Source organism: Sorex fumeus, unplaced genomic scaffold, assembly GCF_029834395.1.
Source record: "Sorex fumeus unplaced genomic scaffold, SorFum_2.1 ptg000001l, whole genome shotgun sequence".
In the NCBI taxonomy this organism is placed as follows: Eukaryota; Metazoa; Chordata; class Mammalia; order Eulipotyphla; family Soricidae; genus Sorex; species Sorex fumeus.
In genome coordinates, this window is record NW_026606058.1 from 5,550,824 (window position 1) to 5,574,957 (window position 24,134).

At 42.2% G+C, this 24,134-nt stretch overlaps 1 protein-coding gene across 3 annotated transcripts in view; it reads left to right on the forward strand.

Annotated features, from left to right (window-relative positions):
• The window catches only part of MAN1A2 (mannosidase alpha class 1A member 2), a 144,692-nt gene that overhangs the window by 92,038 nt on the left and 28,520 nt on the right, over nucleotides 1-24,134 (forward strand). For all 3 annotated transcript variants that reach the window (XR_008793164.1, XR_008793604.1, XM_056112573.1), the window contains exons 8-11: nucleotides 1,805-1,898; nucleotides 17,336-17,451; nucleotides 22,088-22,307; nucleotides 23,379-23,551. Coding sequence is in view for 1 of the 3 variants with exons in the window: in XM_056112573.1 (XP_055968548.1) it covers nucleotides 1,805-1,898; nucleotides 17,336-17,451; nucleotides 22,088-22,307; nucleotides 23,379-23,551 (603 nt within the window). In the remaining 2 variants the exon portion in view is untranslated. The remainder of the gene's footprint in view (nucleotides 1-1,804; nucleotides 1,899-17,335; nucleotides 17,452-22,087; nucleotides 22,308-23,378; nucleotides 23,552-24,134) is intronic.

Consider the following 24,134-nt stretch of genomic DNA (forward strand, 5'->3'; position numbering starts at 1 on the left):
CTGTATTGCCACACGCTTCATGGTAATATGAGGTTCTTACTATTTGTAAATAAACTACAGCGTCGCTCATAAATTTCTGAGATAATTAACAGCCCAGCTCTTCTGGATATCCAGTGAGAAGGGACCCAGAGATGGCTCAGTAATCAGGGCAAGTTGAGGTCCTGGGCTTCATGCCCAGCCAGTGCTGTCTGGGAACTGAGGTTATCCTGGGGGTCTCCATGAAGGAAGGGAGAAAAAACAAAGATATTTGACACTTACAAAATAAAAAATGTATCAGAAAAAATACTGGAAAAATGAAGACTGTATTTTTGACTGCCAACTTAAAAATAAATGCCAGTAGAGCGCTGTTCTCTTAAAGCAGTGGTTTTAAATTTTTTATACCTACGGGTTGATATTGGTCTGCTCACTGGTCGTGGAAAATCTCTTAAGAAAGAGGAACATCATAAACCACCAAAGTCTTTATTAACTAAGAGCAAGTGGACTGGATTAAGACCAAGAGAACAGTCAAGGAGGCATAGGCGGTTGCTTCCTTGGACCAAATATGATGTGCTGAGAAGCTGTGAAAACAAAACCCAGACAAACCATTATTGCCTACAAACTTGGGTGAGGCAAGAGAATGAATTAACTGATATTTTGTTGTAAGCAGTGCTCTATTATTGGTCTCAGTTATCTGGGGTGATGCAAGGGTCAGCCAAATTCATTCATTCATATCTCTATTCTGCCAGGTCTTTCATGTTAAATCCATCTTGTGATTAGCTCTCTCAAGAAAAATAGTAAGGAGGAATTCATCAAAAAAGAATTTAGGGGCTGAAGAGAGAGTATAGTGGTTAAGACTCTTGCCTTGCATGTGGCCAAACCACTTGTGATCCCCAGGACCCCATATGGTCCCCTGAGCTCTGACAGTGATCCCTGAGTGCAGAGCCAGGAGTAAACCCTGAGTTCAGTTGGATATGGCCTACTTCCTGCTGCTCCCCACCCCCTGCCCAAAGAAATAATTTATGCAAAATAGTGCAGGGTAAAAAAAAGGATGGAAAATAAAAATTAGATGTGGCTTAAATTGCTGATCAGATAACTGTTGAAAATCTGTGATTAAACATCATCACGAAGAAGAAGATAATACACTGTAGAATGAGTGTGTAAGCAGAGATAGAAGTGCTCAGATCAGTAAGGTATAAAATCAATGAAAAAGTATAATAGGAAACAAAGTTAGTGCTAAAGTGAAGATTAGAATCCAACAAATGCTGATAGTCCGCAGAGAAAGTACGACCAGCAGGGCATTTGCCTTGCATGCACGGAACCCAGGTCCTGCCAGGAAGTGATCCCTGAGCACAGAGTAAGGAGGAAGCCTTGAACACAGATGTGACCCCAGAACAAAAGATTACATCAACCAACACTGAGAAAATATTCAAACTACAAAATCGAGACAAGATTGAGGAAAAATTAGCCATTTATATTAAAATACAAAAGGCGAAAAGTAGGAAGGCAGACCAGAGAGATGGCATCTCAAGGAAGTTGCTTCCCTTGCATGCTGCTGACCTGATTTAGTTTCTGGTACCACACGTGGTCCCCCTAACTCCACCAGGAGTAATCCCTAAATACAAAGCCAGTAGTAGGACCCGAGAACTGCCAGGGATGCCCACCCTAGTTTCTCCCTAAAAAAGAAACCTCATCCCACTGATAACATTCATGAAGGTGGGGGAGGTGGTGTATGCTTTCATAAAATAAAAACGCAAAGGCTAAATTAATGTAAAGTCTTGGTTGCACTTATTTCTGTTAATTGTGTTCTTCATTTTATTTCACTCAGGTCATGCACATTCGGAAACTGCTTCAGAAAATGGATCGTCCAAATGGACTTTATCCAAATTATTTGAACCCAAGAACTGGCCGGTGGGGTCAATGTAAGCATTTCTAGTACAGTTGATGCTTTGTTTAAAAGTCATCGCTTTGTAAAACTTTTACTTCATATGGTGAAAAAAAAGTGTATCACAGGCAGCATTAGAGACTGAGCATTAGAGACTAGCATTGTTACCTTTGTCAAGTTTCTCGTCTCTTACAATAGAATTTTTTACTTAGGAAGGAATGTAAATATTAATAACCTGTTTTATAAGAGTATTTCATTTCTTGGTATGTGCATATGTGCGTTTGTGTGTGTGTGTGTGTGTGTGCCTTTTCATTTTTTTAAACAAATCTTAACTTCATTTGAATAGTGTCATTGCTTGGAGTGAGCATTTCTTAAAGGAATATAAAGAACAACTGGGCATATTAAATAATGAGAAGAAAGAGGATCAGTGCAAAGATTATCATTCATCTTTGGGGGGGGGGAAAGGGAGCCCAGAGGAGCCAGGGGTCACCCTTGGCAGTACTCAGCCACGACAGTTCAAGGCAAGACAGTTCAGTGCTTAGGTCAACAGTGGTGGGGCCCACCAGGGCTGTACCGAGAAGTGCTGAAGTGTAATGAGGTACTAGAGATCAAAGGTGGACCTCTGCACGTACAAGGTGTGTGCTCCAACTGTTATCTTCCCAGTACCAGCCACTCAATTAAGAAGATGGTAAGAAAGCCTGTTTTTTTTGTTTTTTTTGTTTTTTTTTACCAGACTCTGTGCTTTGTATTTTGGGCATTACTAGTGAGAAAGTAAGAGAACATGATTTAGAATGAATTAGAGAACTTCAGGACTAGCGTGAAGGGCACACAGTCTTTTTTTTTTTCCTGCTTTTTGGGTCATACCCAGTGATGCACAGGGGTTACTCCTAGCTCATGCACTCAGGAATTACCCCTGGCGGTGCCCGGGGGACCATATGGGATGCTGGGAATCGAACCTGTGTCGGCCACGTGCAAGGCAAACGCCCTACGCACTGTGCTGTCACTCCAGCCCCGGCACACCATCTTAATAGCTGAAATGTTAATGTGATAAATGTTACAGTAAAGGAATGAATGTACCAGTTACTGTGCGAAACTGACAGAAGAGATTTCCTCTAAAGAGAAAAGTGGTTTTTGTTGTTGATTTATTTTGTTTTTTATTTTGTCTGGTTTTGGGTTTTTTGGCCACACCCAGCGGTGCTCAGGGCTTACTCCTGGCTCTGTACTCTGGGATCCTCCTGGTGAACTCAGGGAACCAGATGGATGCCGGGGATCTAACAGGGTCAGCCTTGAGCAAGGCAAACACCTTACCTGCTGTACTATTGCTTGGCTGCTTTATTGATTGTGGGGATGGACACAGCTGACTGTGCTGAGGACTTACTCTGGGCTCTGTGATTAGGATGACTCCTGGCCATACTTGGGGGCCGTTTGTGGTATCAAGGATTGAACAAAGGTTGGTTGTGTGTTGGTATATGCCTTAACCACTAGACGATCTCTTCAGCCCCGAAAATGTTTTACTCGAGGGGGTGTGTTTTTTCTTTTTTAAGTTAAGAGATTGGAAAATTAATCATTGAGGAAATTGGTTTTTTTAAAAAATGTGTTCATAGGGGAAAGGGTGTTGCCCCATTCGCCCTCTCCTCTCTGGAAAGAAAGATGGCGGCCACATGGGAGCCTTGTGGACAGCAGGTATGAGCCGGGAGTGTGGGGGCGACTAAAACCTCATGGGAAGGGGGGCGTTTCGCTCCGCCCTTCACGCCCTACCGAGGCCACCAGTTGCCCCCCACAAGCGGCTCTCCAGCACGGCCACGACTCCAGAACACAGAAACCAATTTCTTAACTATCTGACTTTCAGTAGAAATACTTCCAGGGTCAATAAGTAAAATAGCAGAAATCCAAAACCAACATTTTATTCTTGAACCCAGCTGGAGAAAGCAAATCACTTCACAATGCTTTTTCAGCATGTCTGATTGGGGGGGGGGGGGGTAAACTCTAAATAATAGTGGTGAATCTTTTATTGAAACAATCTAATCAAAACGGATAGAGTGTTAACTAGAATTCATCTGCCTCACAGGGACGGGGAGGGGTGGGGGGTGGGGTTTTATTGGGGTTCTTCATGGGAAAAAATAAGTATTGGTAAAGGGAAATGTGTTTGATATTTGCATGACTGAGACATAAACCTGAAAGCTTTGTAACCTTTCCCACAGTGATTCAATAAATAAAAAAAAAAAAAAAAAATGTGTTCATATAGAAATACAAATCTTACAGAATTTTAGTAAATCTCTGGTCTGTTGATGGCATTTTCTCCTAAAAGATAGGAAAAGAAGCAAATAGTAAAAGTTGTGAGTTTGTCCCTACACTATAGCATGTTTAGATTGTTCTTGAAATTAATGAAAGACTGGTTAAAGAAACTATGGTACATCTATACAATGTGATATATGCAGCTGTTAGAGAAAGCAAAGTCATGAGATTTGCTTATAAGTGGATGAACATGGAGAGTATCATACTGAGAAAACTTAGTCAGAAGGAGAAGGACAGACAGAATGACTGCGTTCATTTGTGGGATGTTTAAAAAAAAAAACATAGTATGAAACTAACACCCAAGGACAGTAGAAACAAGGGCCAGGGTGAGTGGTCCACAATTGGAAACCTGCCTCAAGGGTTGGGGGGAGAGGGCGGTTGGAACAGAGAGGGGACCATTTTGACAGTGATGGATGGAAGGGATCGCTCTGCATGGGAGAGGTGTGCTGCTGAAAGTGGGCAAAGGACCAAACACGATGGCCTCTCAGTATCTCAATTTCAAACCATAATGCCCAAAGGGGGGACGAGGGGAAATGAGAGGGGGGGGAGAGGGGGGGGGAGGGAGGGAAGGAGCGGGGGAGGAAGAGAGATGGGAGAGGAAGAGGGAGGAAAGAAAAAGAAAAAAGAAGAAAAATGCCTGCGCAGGCTTGGAGCGGGGGACACTGTCAGGAGGGACAGTGGGGGCACCGGTGGTGTGGCCTGTGCTCTTTAACAAAGTGCTGGGAAGTGGCTGATTGTCTATGAAATCATGAACATCTTTTCTAAGTTTCTCTGAAAAGTGTTTTGTGGATTTTCACAAAGTTAAACGTAGAGGGACTAGAGAGAGAACATAGGGGCACATATCGCTTACCTGTGGCGAACCAGTAGTCCCCCTCGCATCCCCACCCGATACAACCCAGGGTTCTGCAGCCACTGCCTCTGTGGCGCAGGCGTCCCCCCGCACTCCAGGGCCCAGTAGTGCTGCAGCCTCAGTCCTTTCCATCCCACTCAGCTCATCATCATCAGGAGGTGAAATTCGAACTTTTGGGGAGCCCCTCCCCTCCAAGGGGCTGGAGCGATAGCACAGCGGTAGGGCGTTTGCCTTGCGCGTGGCCGACCAGGCCAACCCGAGTTCGATTCCTCCGCCCCTCTCGGAGAGCCCGGCAAGCTACCGAGAGTATCTCGCCCGCACGGCAGAGCCTGGCAAGCCACCCGTGACGTATTCGATATGCCAGACACAGTAACAACAAAGTCTCCAATGGAGACGTTACTGGGCCCGCTCGAGCAAATCGACGATCAACGGGAGGGCCTTTACCTTTACCTCCCCTCCGGAATTAAACACAGGGCTCCACGTTACCAGAAGTTCACCTCCTAGGGCTGTAACCAAAGGATTGAAAATGGAATCAATCAGATACTTGTTTGTCACTATTCAGATGTCGTCATTCCCAGTAACCAAAAGGAACAGTGACTGTCAGAGAGAAAGATACATCAGACGTCATATAGCTACAAAATGGAGTTTGATTCATTTGCAGAAAGGAATGAAGTTCTGACACGTGCTGTAATATAGGTGAACCTTAAAAACATTGAGTGAAATGACACACGGAAGAAAAAAGACAGCACTACTTATCCAATGTCGAGTGGTCATACTTACAGACAGAATATAGATAAGACCCGACTGGGTTGTGAGCGGGGACTGCAAAAAAATTTGTATTTAAATAGGCACAGAGTTCCTATTCAGGGCTCTGAAAAAATTTTGAAAATAGTGGTGATGGACGCACAATAGTGTGCATCCAGTTGATGCTGCTGGATGGGGCACTTCAAAACGTGTAAGCGCTGGGGATGGAGCTCAAGGGATGGAGACAGCCCTGGTGCAAGGGCACGTTCCGTCTTTGTCACCAAACGTTCACGGGCCTCACAGCGGACAACAACGACAGCAAAATGGCTAGGTTAGTGGTTTTCATGTTACATATATTCTGCCACCATAATTAAAAAAATATAGAGCCACATTACTTTTGCCATAGAATAAATTCAGATTACTTCTTCAGAATCTGTTCACTCTCCGCAGTAATTTGAGAATTTATAAAAAGAACTATTTACTGGTTATTTTGGCAGTCTTAGAGTTGCTTGCTACCCTGATATCCCTTGTAGCAGCTGCAGTCCTTATTAAATTGTCCAATTTGTTCCTTTTTACTGTTTTTGTATATTTTATATCAGCTTCTGAAAAGTTTATCAAATTCCATTATTATCTTTGAGCAGTGTACATCTGTCATGTCTATTAATAGTCTGCAAAACAGTGAATTTTACTGAAATTTAACAATTCGGCTTTGGCTAACTGTATTATAATTAGAGTAATGATAATGTCTGTGACATGCACATAGCTATCACAGAGAATAATTGCTGGTAATTACTTTGGCAACAGATATAAAGGAATATAGGGCTGGAGTGATAGCACAGCGGTAGGGCATTTGCCTTGCATGCAGCCGGCCGGGCCGACCCGGGTTTGATTCCTCCGCCCCTCTCGGAGAGCCCGGCAAGCTACCGAGAGTATCTCGCCCGCACAGCAAAGCCTGGCAAGCTACTTGTGACATATTCAGTATGCCACACACAGTAACAAGTCTCAAAAAAAATGGAGACGTTACTGGGCCCGCTCGAGCAAATCGATGAACAATGGGAGGACAGTGCTACAGTAAGGATCCTAAATTTGAAGGTACATCATTAGTACTTCTCTCCTTTTTTGCTCTTTTTTTCCCCACAACTTTGTCTCGATTCAGTGCTGTACTGCACCATTTTATAATCAAAGTGAAACTGTAAGAAATTGGTCATTGATGATTTATTAATTTTAATTTTCGTTTCTCTAGCAGTAAATCTCCCTGAAGGCAGAGAATTTTATTTTGTTGTAATAATTTAGCTAGTTATGTCCTTAGCATCTTAAATAGTGTTTGGTACATAAGGACATATAATAGATATCTATTGAGTTAATAAAGAAAAGGAAATATTTGGTCTTACATGACTTCTGTGTAGACTTAAAGTGCTAATCTTGAGCCTGGGGAGAGCCAGAATCTAAGCACATGTCTGTACTATGTGTGGGACCCTGGGTTTGATCCATGTTGGGTGTGGCCCTTGTCAAAAAAAATTCTAATTATACCTCATAGGGCTGGAGCGATAGCACAGCGGGTAGGGCGTTCGCCTTACAAGCGGCCAACATGGCCGACCCGAGTTCGATTCCTCCGCCCCTCTCGGAGAGCCCGGCAAGCTACCGAGAGTATTCGATATGCCAGACACAGTAACAACAAAGTCTCCAATGGAGACGTTACTGGGCCCGCTCGAGCAAATCGACGATCAACGGGAGGGCCTTTACCTTTACCTTTACCTATGCCTCATTCCAACAACCTTTTCCCCTTTTATTTAGTATACTTTTCAATTATACAAATATGTGTTGTCACTTAATATAGACAAGTCTTAGTTCTAAGTACATCCTCTAAGCACTGACTCTGCATCTTTATGTGTAACCTTATTAGGTAAGTACTACTTTTATTCCCTTTTTATCAAGGGGGGAATTGAAGGACAGAGAGTCTAAGTAACTTGTACACAGTTACACAGGTACCAAGCGGTAGAACAAAATCAGGGTCCACTAGTTGCCTAGCTGTAGAGTTCGTGTTCTTACCCGCTGTTACCCCCACTAAATGTTGTCACACCACTCTTAACGCTTTTGTGTCCTTGTAGGCTGCCTGCTCTTCGTGGTCTTTCTGGTGCTCTCTTTCTCCCTTCTCCGTAGTTCACGCCATTCATTTTGAGTGACCTTCCTTGCTTCAGATCTGTGTTATTTTTTGTTAGCTCCCAAAAGTAAAACCCTTAACTCAACTCTCCTGTGGATTTCCAGATTCCTGATTGCCTGTTGACCGTATTCAATTAGGTATCCATTTAGCCATTCAAAGTCAACGTCTGTGCCAAATTCAAGTTCTTTCTACTTTAAGCCATTTCCTTGTCCAATATTCCCTACTTCAAGTGAAGAGCACCATTCTTTGCCTTTTCACACTAGCCATTACTTCTTTAATTGTTCAAGCACTTGATAGATATTAAACTAAAAGAATATGTTAGCATCAAGACAAATGGTTAGGTTATGATGTTTAATAACAGCATTAAAGCTAAAAGATTGATTCAGTTGAAGGGTGAAAGTTGAAGATAAACGAAGAGAGGAAGGATTCATGAGAGGGATGTTTAAATGGTTATGGTCCAATGGTAAATGGAGTGTGCGGAATAGAGAAGAAACATTTCTTATTTATTTGGGAGGAAGATAAGTTTGGGCCACACTTAGTGAACCTTTTCGAGAGTTACAGGGCACACTTAGTGAACCTTGCTCTGGGGCTATTCTTGGCTCTGTGTTCAGAACTTGGGAGTGACCCCTGGTGGTGCTCAGCACATCATATGCAGTGCCGGAGCTCTAGCCAAGGTTGGCTTGTATGCAAGGCAGGCACCCTATCTCCTACAGCATCTCTCCGGTCCCTCTCTAGGAGGCGAAGAGAAGAGTTAAATTGCTTGCTGGGCCTGCAGAGAGTTACATTTTTGAGGACCGTCTCCCTTTCTGCAGTGGTTTGTATTTTCTGTGTTACTCAGAAGGCTTAACTGCTGAGAGTGAGGAAGAAAGTAAAGCAACATGGGACTTTAGAAGGAAAGATTTCAAATATTTGGGGAATGGGAAGGAGTGCTAATTAAGGAGTCACGGAAAACTTGGTGAGCGTCTTTGGGATAAGCAATTGTGAGGTTCTTGTAGATAGCGAAAATTGCAAGTTGGAGGATAATGGTATTTGGGGAGAGTATAATGACAGCTGAGCAAATGTATTGTGGTTGGTTGTAAACGAAGTATAATGGAGCAGAGATCCAGAAAGTTTGCATAAGAGGATTGCCTGCTGCTTCTTTTCCTGTCCAATCTGGAGTGTATTCGAATTCCAGTAAATGTGAGGATACGTGCAATTTAAAGTTTGAAATTCGTTGCACTGCCTCCCAGTTCTCTAGAAGTGGGAAAAGAATGGAAAATGGACTTAACAATTGATAATGCCTTTCTGAAGAGGTCTCTGTAGGAGCCCCTAAAATGTTGGGTTTTGAGGGTTCTCAGAGTGGTGAAAACATCCATCCCATAGGAGAGCACTGCACCCCAGTTTTACAGGGAGAGAGATCCTGTGTGGGGGTCCCCCAGATTCTGACCCATGCATCTGACTGCTGGCTTGTATCTTTTCCATCTGTTTATCAACTGACAAATGTGTGTAAACTTTCCTGAATTCCCTGAGCTTTTTTTTTTTTTTAAACCAAATGACCCCAAGGGGAAGGAGTGAACCTCTGATTTGTAGCCAAGTTAGGGAGAAGGTGTAGGTGACCTGAATCCCTGCCACTTGGAATTTCCATCTAAAGCAGGAGGGAGGTGGAGACCGATCTCACAGGAATAAATTACAGGTTACTATGAAGTCTGCCGCTTAGCTCCAGGTATTCAGTGTCAGAATTAAATCATAGGAAACCTAGTTGGTGTAATACAATTGCTTGGTGTAGAGAAAACACCCACACATTTGGGGAACACAAGTGTTTGAAATGAAGTGTCTTATGAGAAATAAAGAAGTCACACCGGGGTTTCTATGGAGACGTCTTCAGAAAGGCATTATCAATGTTTGCTAAGACCATTTTTCATTCCTCTCCCACTTAGAGAACTGGGAGGCGCTGCAACAAATTCCGAACTTTAAAATTGTTTTCTTCTAGACAGGGTCTGGACTTCCTGGGACCAATCGCTATCTAGGAGCCCACCTTGAGTTGCCTAGTTAGAACAAAAGATGCTCTTACTTTGTCTTACCACTTAGGAATTTACAAGTTTTAGCAGCCTTGTTAGGGGACAGGTTCAAAGAACAAATACTACAACAAAGTATGTTTCTGCATACACGTGCAAGATACGGGGAGTTCTGTGTCAGGCAGAGATAGACAGAGAGAACTTCAAAATACCTAATTGTCTCACAATTAGATGTCTGATTTTGACACCATTTGTTGCAAGGCTGTTTTTTCTCAACTTCATTGCCTTCGCATCTTGGCATTCTTTTCTGTTGATCTCTTTATCATCATACCCATCCCATGCTATTTTGATTCAAGTGTCTGTCTTGAAATCAAGTAGTGTTAGCTCTCCATATTTCTTTTCATGAAATTGGTTGGGTTATCTCAGTTCTTTGCATTTTCTTCTTTGTTTTTTGGGGGGGTCACACCTGGCAATGCACAGGGGTTACTCCTGGCTTTGCATTCAAGAGTTACCCCTGGCGGTGCTCAGGGGACCATATGGGATGCTGGGAATCGAACCCGGGTAGGCCACGTGCAAGGCAAACGCCCTACCTGTTGGGCTGGAGCTATAGCACAGCAGATAGGGCGTTTGCCTTACACGTGGCTGACCTGGCGGACCGGGGTTCGATTCCTCTGCCCCTCTTGGAGAGCCTGGCAAGCTACCGAGAGTATCTCGCCAGCACGGCAAAGCCTGGCAAGCTCCCCATGACGTATTCGATATGCCAGACACAGTAGCAACAAGTCTCACAATGGAGACTTCACTAGGCCCGCTCGAGCAAATCGATGAACAACGGCAGGACCGTGTGTCATGCAATTATAAATTATTTCAATTTCTAGTATTTTTTTGCTGATAGAGTATTAGAGTTGATTTTATTATTTTATAACCATTTTTAATGCTAATTTTTAAATTCTGGAAACCTTTGTATAGATTTCATCCATTTCTATGCATAAGCAGTCATCTCTGAGTAAAGGTCAATTTCTTTATTGTTATTATGGACTATTTTCATGAATGTTTGGGCTGGAGCGATAGCCAACATGGCCAACCCGAGTTTGATTTCTCTGCCCCTCTCGGAGAGCCCGGCAAGCTACCGAGAGTATCTCGCCCGCACAGCAGAGCCTGGCAAGCTACCCGTGACGTACTCGATTTGCCAAACACAGTAACAACAAGTCTCATGATGGAGATGTTACTGGGCCCGCTCGAGCAAATCGATGATCAACGGCGGGACCGTGTCTACCGTGTGTCTTTCATGAATGTTTAATTTTTAATACATTGCTTAAGTTTATTTAAAACAATTTAGTATATTTTTTTGTATTTTCTATCTCGGTCTAAGTTGCACTTGCTAGAACCTATTGAAGAAAAATATTGAAAGGTCTACACCTTTCTCTTCTTCGTATTAGGAAGAAAACATTTAGTCTTTCTCTTTAAAAAAAAAATTTAACTTTAAACACCGTGGTCAACAAAGTTGTTCATAATACAGTTACTACGTCCATTCAGTGTTCCAACACCAGTCCTTCTACCTTCCACCAGTGACCGTGGTTTTCCACCCACCCCCCTAAGCTGGCCCCCTTAGCAGGCACAAAATAATTTGTTTTATATTGCTTGTTACAACTAAATGGCTGGAATTATCAGAAAATGTTTCAGTAAAAAGAAATTTGTGAAAAATGTTTTTTTCTCACAAAGGGGTCACGAATTGTTGTCTGAGGGTTGACTAAGCTGTTTGTTGCAAATTGAGCGTTCTGTGTTACTGTTTTTGTTCATTGAGCTTAGTTGACTTCTGTGTTACTTCCCCATCTAATTCACTGTGTTCCTACTGGGTATTGTGGAATTTGGAGGTGTTTTGAGGCCATGTACATGCCATGTGCTCCAGGAACTCCAGGATCTATAGAAGTTGGTCAATGAGTTTGCATGATGGTGGGTGTGGGCTATGGTTGTACTGCTGGGCATCCAGAAATAGCGGAAGAGGAGATTGCCTGTCCCCACTTTAACGCGACCCTCTTATTTTTTCTCCTGAAAATCATTGTGCCTGCAATTTCGTAGGTTTAGCATCTCTGCGGAGATGAGTCATGAAACAGTGGTGTTGGGCCATCGGCATGGTAGCAGTTGTGGGTAATGGGTATAGCTGCTGAGGCTTTGGCATGTGGGGACTGAACCCTCCCCAATTCCGGGGGTGCCCCAGAGTTCTCAGTTGTAAGACTGGTGTGTCCATGAATTTTTGTGCTTGGCTTGCATCTCTTCCAAGATTAGTCCTAAGTCTGTAAAGCTGGGCCAGTGAGTTTGCGTCGGCTGTAAGGTGTCACTGTCTTAGTCGATAAAGTCTCAGTCATTAGATAGATGCCCTTTGTAATGTTGAGGGTGTTCCCTTTCCTGGTTGTTTAACAGCTTTCATCAGTTGGACGTGCAATCATGTGAAATGTTTTTTGATAGAGTGCCCTCTTTGATTTGTTAATGTAGTAAATTATGTTGTCTTTTGAATGTTACACTTGCCTTGCCCACTTGGAATGCTGCGTTTATTTTATTTTCAGAGTATCTTTTTTTTTCAGAGTGAATTTTGGTTAATTTCTATCTTTGGAAGAATGATTGTGTTCATCTAATTTTTCCAATTTGTCAACTGTTGTTCATGATATTTCCTAATTATTTTAATAGCTGATGGTTCTATTTCATTATTTTTGCCCTGCATATTAACCTTTGTTTCCTGCGTTCTCTCATCTTCTTGGAATTTAGTTTGCTTTTTTTGTCTGTTTCTTAAGATTATAGCTAGTCTTTTATGTGAGACCCTTTTATGTTTTCCAATAGGGCTACCTTTCATTTATTTCTTCAAAGTACTGTTTTAGTAACATCACACAAAGTCATCATTTTGTGTGAGGTTACAGTTATTTTCAAATTGAAAAAAATTAGTCTTATTTCTCTCAGTACTTTTTCCTCTCATGCTTCTCCTTCAGAAACTGTTTATTCAAAATATTTGGCTACATAGCTCACTGAGGCTTTTTTTTCCTTTTTAATTTCTAACTTTTCAGTTTCATCTTGGAGAATTTTGTATTTAAAATACTTGCAGATTATTGACTTTTTCTTTTGCTTCTGACCTTCCCTTTCAGAGTATATTTAATTTTCTGACATTGTCATTTTCATCTTTAGAACTATAGTTTGGATCTTTTTTTATGTATATATATATATCTTTTTCTTTCTACCAATTTAACATTGGTAATACAATACTTTAAAATGTTCTCTGGTGGTTTACCATCTGTATTGGTTCTACATTGGTTTTGACTGTCTATTTATCTCTTTCTAAGTTGTGTTTTCCTGCAAATTTGTAGGGCTGGCGATCTAGATTAGATATCAGGCATGTAATTTTACCCTGCAGGGGCTGTATATCTTTGTATGCCTAAAATAATTTACTTGTGCCTTTGGGGGACGGGGGTGGGGGGGGAGTCCTTAATTTAAAATTTCCCTTTTTCTGCCTGCTTTTTTCTTTTTTTTAATTTGTTAGGGATTCAGATACAGTGTTCACTCTGAATTTTTCCTCTACTGAGGAAACATGTCCTTCTACCTTTAATGCCCTGTGAACTTTTCTAGTCTGGAGGTAGGCCAACTGGTTACTGCCAATAGAATTTTGTGGACCCCAGACCATATCCTTTGTAACTTTGTAATTCTTTTCTGCTGTGCCTTTCCTGGTGTTTTTTAAACATACAAACTTACTTATCAACCTATATTTCTCTGACACTTCTCACCACCAACAATATATAACAGATATCCTCTGTTCAGTTTGTAGTTAATCTGATTCTCTTTCTTGATTGCATGGTTCTCATTCTTACGTTTTTTTATGCCATAATTTACATAGCTAATTCCTTAGACTAAGCCGTCTTCAAAAAGCAAAAAATATTAATGGTGGTAATGATATGATACTCTATTCTTTTAATCCAATGTTGGGCTGGAGCGATAGCACAGTGGGTAGGGCGTTCGCCTTACAAGCGGCCAACATGGCCGACCCGAGTTCGATTCCTCCGCCCCTCTCGGAGAGCCCGGCAAGCTACCGAGAGTATTCGATATGCCAGACACAGTAACAACAAAGTCTCCAATGGAGACGTTACTGGGCCCACTCGAGCAAATCGACGATCAACGGGAGGGCCTTTACCTTTTACCTTTACCTGGTGCAAATATTTTTATAGGATCATTTCAGAAGTAGAATTCCTAGGATGAATTTTGGTATTTCCAATACTGCGTGCCAGTCATTATAGCCTTTACTCATAAGAGTATCAACATTGTATAAAAGAGTATCAACATTGTATATAATCACCCCTTCGGAATGTCTGTAGGTTTAATCAGGAAAGCCGTAGCTCAATTTTTTTCCTCATGTTATCAATTTGTAATTCTTTTCTGTACACTGGTATGTTCCCTATGTAAAATATTCCTCATTTATCATCTTTTTTTTAAAAAAATACCTTAGGGGCTGGAGCCATAGCACAGCGGGTAGGGCGTTTGCCTTGCACGCAGCCAACATGGCCAATACAGGTTCGATTCCCAGCATCTCATCTGGTCCCCTGAGCACCACCAGGAGTGATTCCTGAGTGCATGAGCCAGGAGTAACCCCTGAGCATCGCCGGGTGTGACCCAAAAAGAAAAAAAAAAAACCTTAAACACAGGGTTTGCAACATATTTTATAATATAGTTGTTTCAGGAGTTCCGTGTTCTGACTCCAATCCCATCGCCAGTGCGACCTTCACCATTCTCCCCAGTCTCCCACCCACCCCTCAAGCCTGTGCCCTTCTCAGGCACAAAATTGTTTTATACTGCTTGTTACAATTAAATGACTAATGGAATTATCACAAAATGTTTTAGTAAAAGAAAATTTGTGAAAAATGTTGTTATATCTCTCACAACGGGGTCATTAACTGTTGTCTGAGGGCTTACTAAGCTAGTTGAGCCTTCTGTTACTGTTTTGATCTCTTGAGCTTAGTTGGCTTCTATGTTAACATCCTCATCTAATTTGGTGTGCTCCTATTGGGTATTGGGGAATTTGGAGGGGTTCCGTGGCTTCATATGTGGCCACGTGCTCCAGGAGCTGTAGATCTGTGCCAGTGAGTTTCCATGAAAGCAGGTGTGGAATGTGGTTATGGCTTCTGGGGCTTCTGGAAGTCTGGGGGTGGGGAGGCTGCCTGCCACCACACTGAGAAGACCCCAGAGTTTTTAGGCCCCAAACTGGTATTCCTGGGATTTTCATCAGCTTGGTATCTCTGCAGAGATTGGTTGTGAAGCAGTTAAGTTGGGCCTTTGGTTTGGCAACAGACGTAGGGTGTGGGTACAGCTGCCTAGGTTTCAGCAGGGTGGGCATTCGACACCTCAAGGGGCTCCAGAGTTTTCACCTGGAAGACTCTGTACCTGAATTTTTTTTTTCTTTTTGGGTCATACCTGGCAATGCTCAGGGATTACTCCTGGCTGTGCACTCAGGAATCACTCCTGGCGGTGCTCAGGGGACCATAGGGGTTGCTGGGAATCGAACACAGGGTCGGCCACGTGCAAGGCAAATGCCCGACCTGCTGTGCTGTTGCTCCAGCCCCAGTGTACCTGAATTTTATCTGCTGGACTTGCATCTCTTCCAAGACTAGTCATGAAATCTGTAAGACTGGGCCAGTCAGTTTACATGAGGACAGCTGTGGGAGGTGTGGAAGAGTTGGCAGAGTCGGGCATTAAGCCCTGATTTCTGTCATTTGTTGCATGAATGGAAGTGTTTTCTATTCATGTTCTTTTCTTACAGCTGTGTAAGTAGTATAATGTGACACTGTATTTATATGTGAAAATATAGTGTGAAACTACATTTTCTTTTATACATTCTTCATTTTGTATTTTCCTTAAGATCGTTTGTTTATAAATTCACTTTTTCCAGTAATCTCTTCCGATACACTTTAGTTTTGTATTTTTAGTTTTAAATCATAAACCTAACACAAATTAATTTTTGTGAGCAAAACAGAAAACTATTAATATGCACTTCTTCCCAGATAGCTGCCTGTTCCCAGAAACAGTGGGATAATTCTTCCTTTCCTCACTAATTTGAAAAGCCAGTGATAGTTCTTACTGTGGGCTGGAGCGGTAGCACAGCGAGTAGGGCGTCTGCCTTGCACACAGCCAACATGGCCGACCCGAGTTCGATTCCTCCGCCCCTCTCGGAGAGCCCAGCAAGCTACCGAGAGTCTCTTGCCCGCACGGCAGAGCCTGGCAAGCTCCCCATGACGTATTCGATATGCCAAACACAGTAACAACAAAGTCTCCAATGGAGACGTTACTGGGCCTGCTCGAGCAAATCGGTGAACAATGGGAGGACAGTGACAGTGATCCTAGCTTCTTTTCTAGTGGGGGCTGGGGGTGCGGAGGGCCTCCCTAGTGCTACTCAGGGGGCATAGAAATTAGTCCTGGAGATGCTAGTCTGTCTGGACAGTGAATTCTAAAATCCAAGGATGTGGTCCTCTGCAGTACTGATGACCACCAAGGACACCCCAGAGATGCTGGGGTGTTCAGGGCCACTCCTGCAGTTCTTATCCAGGCAGGGATTGAACCAGCGTCAGGAGCATTAGTACACACAGCCAACTCCTGTTCAGTCCCCAGCGTCCCATGTGGTCCCTCAAGCAATGCCAGGAGTAGTTCCTGAGTGCAGAGCCAGGAGTAACCGCTGAGCATCACTTGATGTGGCCCAGAAACCAAAAAGAAAGAGGAAAAGGGGGAGGGGAGGGGAGGGAGGGAGGAAGAGAGGGAAGGAAGGACTGATTAGGGACAAGCTCATCATTGGGGCATTTACTTTGCATATACGAAGCCCTGGGTTCAGTCCCCAGCACCACAAAAGAGTGAGAGCCTGTTCTTGCAAGTGAGTGCAAAAGAAGGGTGGGGTGGTGAGGGGGTGGGTACTTGATCATTGTATAACTGAGACCCAAGCACAAAAATTTGTAAGTCTACAACTGTACCTCATGGTGTTTCACTAATGAAAAAGAAAAAGAAGAAGAAGAAGGGTGGCGTGGGGAGAAAGGAGACAGGAAAAACGTAACCACTAGCCATATTTTTGAAGAAAAGGTACACTTAGTCACAGCTAGGTAGTTAAAACCAATAATACAAGAGAACTAATTTTTCCAGTTCTAGAAAAGTTTGAATATGTGGCAGTGTACAAGCTGTAGAAAAAGACTCTTAAATATATGATATACCACATTCAGCAGGAAAAGATCTTCGAGAAAGTTGAACATGATTGTAGAGGAGAGCGGTTATGGTACACTCTTGACTGAATTTTAAATACATTGAAATGGGGAGGTAAATATAATGTTTAAATTACTGATGTATCGTATAGTCATTATAATTGAAAATCACTGTTCTCTGTCTTCTTTCTACCTCTATCCTTCTCTTTTCTCTTGTTACAGATCATACATCTGTTGGTGGGCTGGGAGACAGCTTTTATGAATACTTACTAAAAGCATGGTTGATGTCAGATAAAACAGATCATGATGCAAGACGGATGTACGATGAAGCTATTGAGGTGATTATTATTAAAATATTTTCCCATTTAACATTGAATAGATGATATATTTGGTAGTGACAGATAAGCATCTTATAATTGTTTTTGCTGTATGAATATTCAAGTATAATTTACTGCATATATAAATATATTCTGTGTGTGTGTGTGTGTATTTGGTTTTGGGACCACACCTGGCAGTGCTCAGGGCTTACTCCTGACTCTGCACTCAGGGATCACTCCTATACACGGGGGACCGTGTGTAATACTGAGGATTGAAACTGGGTTGGCCGCCTGCAAGGCAAACACCTATGTGTTGTACTATCACTATAGTCCCTGGTATATTATATTTTTAGATACCACAATAAAGGAACACTTATATTTTAATGTAAGATGAAGTTTTCTTTATTTTATAATAATTTGAGTTTTCCTTTTATTGTGGCATTTTTTTTTATTTTATTTTATTTTATTTTATTATTTATTTTTTTAATAATTTATTTATTTATTGAATCACTGTGGGAAAAGTTACAGAGCTTTCGGGTTTAGGTCTCAGTCATGTAGATACCGAACACATTTCCCTTTACCAATACTCATTTTTAACCCCGAACCCCAATAGACCCCCACCTCCCACCCCTCCCAATTCTTATGAGGCAGATGAGTTCTAGTTAATACTCTATCTACTTTGACTAGATAGATTATTTCGATAGAAGATGCACAATTATAGTTTAGAGTTTACGACCCACCCCCCCCCCCCCCCCCCAATCAGACATGCTGAAACAGCGTTGTGAAATGATTTGCTTTCTACAACTTGGTTTAAGAATAAAATGATGTCGCACGACTGCTATCGCAAATTGAATTTCTGCTATTTTACCCATTGACCCTGGAAGAATTTCTATTAAAAGTTAGCTAGTTAAGAGATTGATTTCTGTGCCCTGGAGTCGTGGCCGTGCCGGAGAGCCGCTCGTGGGGGGCAGCTGGCGACCTCGGTGGGGCGTGGGGGACGGCCCACAAAGCCCCCCTTCCCATGAGGTCCCCGCCGCTCCCCCGAGCCCGGCTCAAACCTGCTTTCCACAAGGCTCCCGTGCGGCCGCCATCTTTCTTTCCAGAGAGGAGCGGGCGGGCCGGTCAACGCCCTTCCCCCTCCGGGCAGGCTTGGTGGCGCGGATCAACACAAGTCCATTTGCTTTTCTGCTCCAAGCGGCTGGTTCTCTGTGCTAAGTCCTTGTGCCTCCGGGGCCGTGGCCGTGCCGGAGAGCCGCTCGTGGGGGGCAGCTGGCGACCTCGGTGGGGCGTGGGGGACGGCTTATTGTGGCATTTTAAGAGAAATTCTTGAAAGTATTTCGTCTAGACATATTATGAAAAAAATTAATTGCTTTCAGTTATCACTGAGAGAGACTGGGAAATCTTCTGACTTCTCATACATTTTCATACACGTTTTTTTATTTCAAATGACCCAGTGAGGGTTAGAGCCAGCGTACTGCAGGTAGTGCACTTTAACACTCCGGACATGGACTCAATCCCTAGTGCCCAATATGTCCCCCAGGCCACAACAGGATCCCTGAGCATGAAACGACCGTTGAACCTACATACTGGGAGTTCTACGGGTACATAAAAAGGACAAAGTGCTTACATATTTTTCATAGAAAAGCACTGCTGGTGTCCCTTTTCATATGTGTGAGATTTTTTTCGTCTTTGCTACCAATTCACACAGGATATTTTAAAGGCAGAGGGGTTAACCCTGCAAAGACTGTATAGCTATTAAGTGAAGGCATCTGAAACTGCTCTTAACCACTGTACTGTGTTGTGTCTACATATGTAATCTCAGAGCACAGTCTTGTGATGGTTTAAAATTGGAACTCATTTTATTCTTGCAGTGCTTATATATGTGATGTTTTCTTAGCAGAAACGTTAATTAGAAAGGAAAGTTAGCTCAAATTATTTGCTTTCAGGTCCTGTATAAACCCATATTCCTTTAATAATTTTAATCACTTTTTAAAAATTAATTTCATTAAAGCCTATTTTGGCTGTTGTCAGTGATGGTTATTTAGAATTATAGTTGTGGTGGGCTTGTATTAAATTAGGCCTACGATCAATTATTCATTTTATCCTTGCTCTTTAAGGATAATGTCCTACTAGGGATCAGTAGACCTCTATACTTGTTAGAAAACTATACAGGCACATTGTGGTTTTGCTCATTGTAAGGATTCAGCAAAAGTTTCTTGAGAAATTTGTGAAGATTTGTTTGACCATCCCCTCCCAAGCCATGCTCAGAGCCTGGGCACCACTACCAATGATACTTGACCAACTGAGCCAGATCGTCTTGGAGTTCTGCTGACACCCAGGAGGCCTGAGGTTCATGATAGTCGACCAAGCAATACACAGGGGCCACGTGGCCACCTCCAGTAGTACTTGGGAGTCTTCAGGGCGACAGTCGGGGTCATGCAGTGTCAGGGATAACACTTTCTCTAGTCCTTTCACCTATCTACCTGGACTGTTTAAAAATTTCTGACCGCAAGAGCTGTTATACCGCTTTGATTTAGTAGTTTCTCATTTTATATAAGTCGAACTCTAAAGTATTTGTCACAGAGACAGGAGCTATGCAAGAAAATTTCAGAGGTGAAATTTGCCAGTTCAAATTTACTTTAATCGTATTAAATTCATGGGTATGTTTAGTTATCTTTTAATTGTAGCAAAGTAAGATTTATCTTCAGATGAATAAGAATAGGAAAATGTTAGAGGTTTATAATGAATATTGTTCTTGATACATTTCTTGAGTGCCTTATTGAGGAAAACATGACATGAACTCCACAGAGGAAAAACATTATTCTACCCCCAAATCTTTTCCTTTGTGCTCAGTAATAATTATGAAGGAAAGAAAATAGCATTAAGAGTAAAACCTTAGGGTCTGGTGGTTGTCCCTGATCATTTTGCTTATCAGCCACCTGTCATTCTGCTAACGGACCAAATATAGTTATCTGAATGTCATTTATTTATGAAATGGCTATTGTTTATTGATTGTATGTTGTACATATAGAGTTTTGTGGGACATAAGATGCTCTACCAGGCATACTCTCTTTTTATTTTTGTAGTTTTGTAAAACCTACATTATTATTATGAAGCACACGGAATAAGTTTTCTGAACTTGATCATTGTTAAACTCATCAGAAAATGAACAGCATGGAAAACATGAGATAATGTTTTTATTGTTCGAAACTATAATGTCTGCTATGTAATAATTTCTAACAAAGGGAATTTAATTGGTGCAATTTCTGATTCCATTAAAGTACTTCTAAAGGGAGAGGATTAACTTCATTTCCTTTCTTAGCAAAGGTTGATCATAGAATAGAGGAACAAAGCGCTGAAATTTTTTTTAGGCCTGGGGAGATAGCTCAAAATTGCGAAGTGCCTGTACAAAAGCTCAGGTTTGATTTCTCAGCACCCCCTGGCTCCCGAGCACCCGCAGGAATGACTCTGATGCCCAGCACTGCTGAGCCTGGGCAGTGCTGCAGTCCCAGGCCCAAGAACCAACAATCAGTCTCCAGAATTGGGCCCAGGCGTCTCTGGGAGGGACGCTCCAGGCCCTCGGCATTTCTGGTGACCAAATGCAATTTAGGCTACCGAATGTAACCTGCCCACACGGCAGAGTCTGGCAAACTCCCCGTGGCGTCCCCAATATGCCAAATACCAGTAACAATGATGGGTCTCATTCTCCTAATCCTGAAAGAGCCTTGAATGTGGCACTTTTAAAAAAAAATCTCAGGGCTAGGACGAAGGAGACATTACTGGTGCCTGCTCGAGGCAATCGAAGAACAACATGATGATCGTGATCGTGAAATGCAATTTGAAGTTCAGTGTAAATATTTCTATTGCCATCTTCAAAACTTGAGTAAATCTGACAAAAATGGATGAACTGTGTTTATCATTTGCTTGAGCGGGCCCAGTAACGTCTCCATCGGATACTTTGTTGTTACTGTGTCTGGCATATCGAATACGTCCCGGGTAGCTTGCCAGGCTCTGCCGTGCGGGCGAAATACTCTCAGTAGCTTGCCAGGCTCTCCGAGAGGGGCGGAGGAATCGAACTCGGGTCGGCCATGTTGGCTGCGTGCGAGGCAAACGCCCTACCACTGTGCTATCGCTCCAGCCCATGTGTTTATCATGAATTCTCTTTGAACCACAGGCATAGCATCCTGTAAAGTATGACAAGAGGTGTAGTGGCATGGAAAAATCAAAATCATGTAGGTTTTTTATTTTATTTATTTATTTATTTATTTTTGGTAGTTTTATCTTTCCTTGGATGAAAAAGGAAATAAACGTGACAGAGCCTTTTGTGGCTTCTTGTAGGTTATTCTTCACCGAATAATCATACGAATTTTATTTGGCTCAAGAATAAAGTTTTTTAAATCAGTAGTAGCATCTTAAACAGTGATTTTTAAGCCAGATCTCCCCTTTCTCACCTCGAATTGGGGAGAGGTGGGGACATTTGCTCAAGTTACGTGCAACTTGCTTACTCAACCCAGAACATCAACAATTACGCCTCTCCATTTGGGAAAGGAACTACATTCTAGAATAGATTCTCTGACAACATTTTGACACCAACTAAAAGGGTGTGGCGAATTGAATGCTAACAATGTCTTCTAAATTTTTTGAATATTTTTTGCAGGCCATAGAGAAACATCTTATTAAGAAGTCCCGTGGAGGTCTTACCTTTATTGGCGAATGGAAGAACGGACACTTGGAAAAAAAGATGGGGCATTTGGCCTGCTTTGCCGGGGGAATGTTTGCACTGGGAGCGGACGGCTCCCAGATGGATAAAGCCGGTCATTACCTAGAGCTAGGGGCAGAGATCGCCCACACATGCCATGAGTCCTATGACAGAACTGGTGAGAACACTAGTAACTCTACTTGGGCTAAAAGAACGCTGATTTTAGGGTTTGGCAAAGCATTAAAGGACAACAGCACCTCAAAACACAAAAAACGAAGCAAAACAGAACAAACCTGAGGGTGCCTTGCACACATCCTTGAGATCAGGGTTTGAGATACGGCTTTTGCACGTTCTAGAGTTCTTTTACTCAGCCACCATTGTGTGTGTGTGTGTGTGTGTGTGTGTGTGTGTGTGTGTGTGTGTGTCTCGGGGCGGGGGGTGGCTCAGTTTTTTAAATATTGGGTTGCTTTTAGATGAAATAGCATAAAAGGGAAATTTAAGAGAAATTCTTGTAGCTAAGTGTGAGGTAGAGTGTTTATAAAATTATTTTTTAATTGGTTTTGGGTCACACCCAGCTGTGAATCACACCCAGCATCTCATCAGTTCTTTCCCCCTCCTCATTAAGAAAGAAAATGTAGGGGCTGGAGCGACAGTATAGTGGGTTGGGCATTTGCCTGGCATGCACCTGACCCAGGTTCAATAGTTCAACCCCCGGTATCCCATATGGTCCCCGAGTTCTGCCAGGAGTAATTCCTGAGTGCAGACCTAGAAGTAACCCCTGAGCATCGCCAGGCGTGACCCAAAAAGCCATAAAACAAAAAAGGGAAAAGCTTCAGAGAGAGAGAGAGAGAGAGAGAGATTAATGGCTTCAGGGTGAAATACAGTAATCTTCACACACCTTCCTCTAAGGAAATTTTTTTGGATCATTAGGGTGAAAGCATTCAAAATATGGTAGTGGGTAGGTGTGATGCTCTTGGGATTGGTGTTGGGATATTAAATATGAAATACTGAAATTTAATAATAAAATATTAATATAATTTTGAACTTTATAAAAATAAAATAAATTTTTAAATAAATAAAAAAGAAGCAGAAAGGAAGAAAGAAAGACCAAGAGAGATAATGTGAGAAATCAGAAAAAAATTCTTAATTTTTTGCTGGTTTCTAGTGTATATCCCATTCTTTCAGGGGAGAAAAAAACACAGACACAAATGTTCCATTGTGCTCATGTATTTATCCCGACATGTTGCAGCATTGAAATTGGGTCCTGAATCATTCAAGTTTGATGGTGCGGTGGAGGCCGTGGCCGTTCGGCAGAATGAGAAGTATTACATCCTCCGTCCGGAAGTCATTGAAACCTATTGGTACCTGTGGCGCTTCACTCACGATCCACGATACAGGCAGTGGGGCTGGGAAGCGGCTCTGGTAAATACGCCAGCGTTACTCTCCGTGCTTCTGCACATACATGACTTCTATGGCTACATACATTGCTTTATTGCTGATATCAGACCCTCTCAGAGTGTCTTGTGTCCTCAACATTGTTAGCTCATGTCTATTGAGTCTAGGCTTTCTTGGATTTATGTAATGAAAAATGTGAGTCAGTTTAAGTTTCGTAAGCAGTGGAAGTCTTAGGATTTATTTCTGGTTACGATAATTTTTTTTGCTAACATTTGTTCATTATTTTTATTGAATTAATAAACAGTCATTTTAGAGGTATTTTTTTTTTCATCATTAACCTAGTTTCTCTATATGCCCCATTGGGAGGGAAGGGGATAGAAATCATTGTAAAACTGCCCAGATTCACTCCAGCATGTGTTCTGAGTAAATTTTAAAAAATTATCATAGGAAGGATCTTTGAGTTAGTGGAGGGAAGCAGGCACTCTGGTGCTAGGTGAAGTGTTTGGAGAATGGATGCATGAAACTCTTAACAATATTGTAAATCAGAGCACCTTAATAAAATAAACTATTGGCAAAATTAAATGCAATTAAATTTCTCTAGATAAAAAAA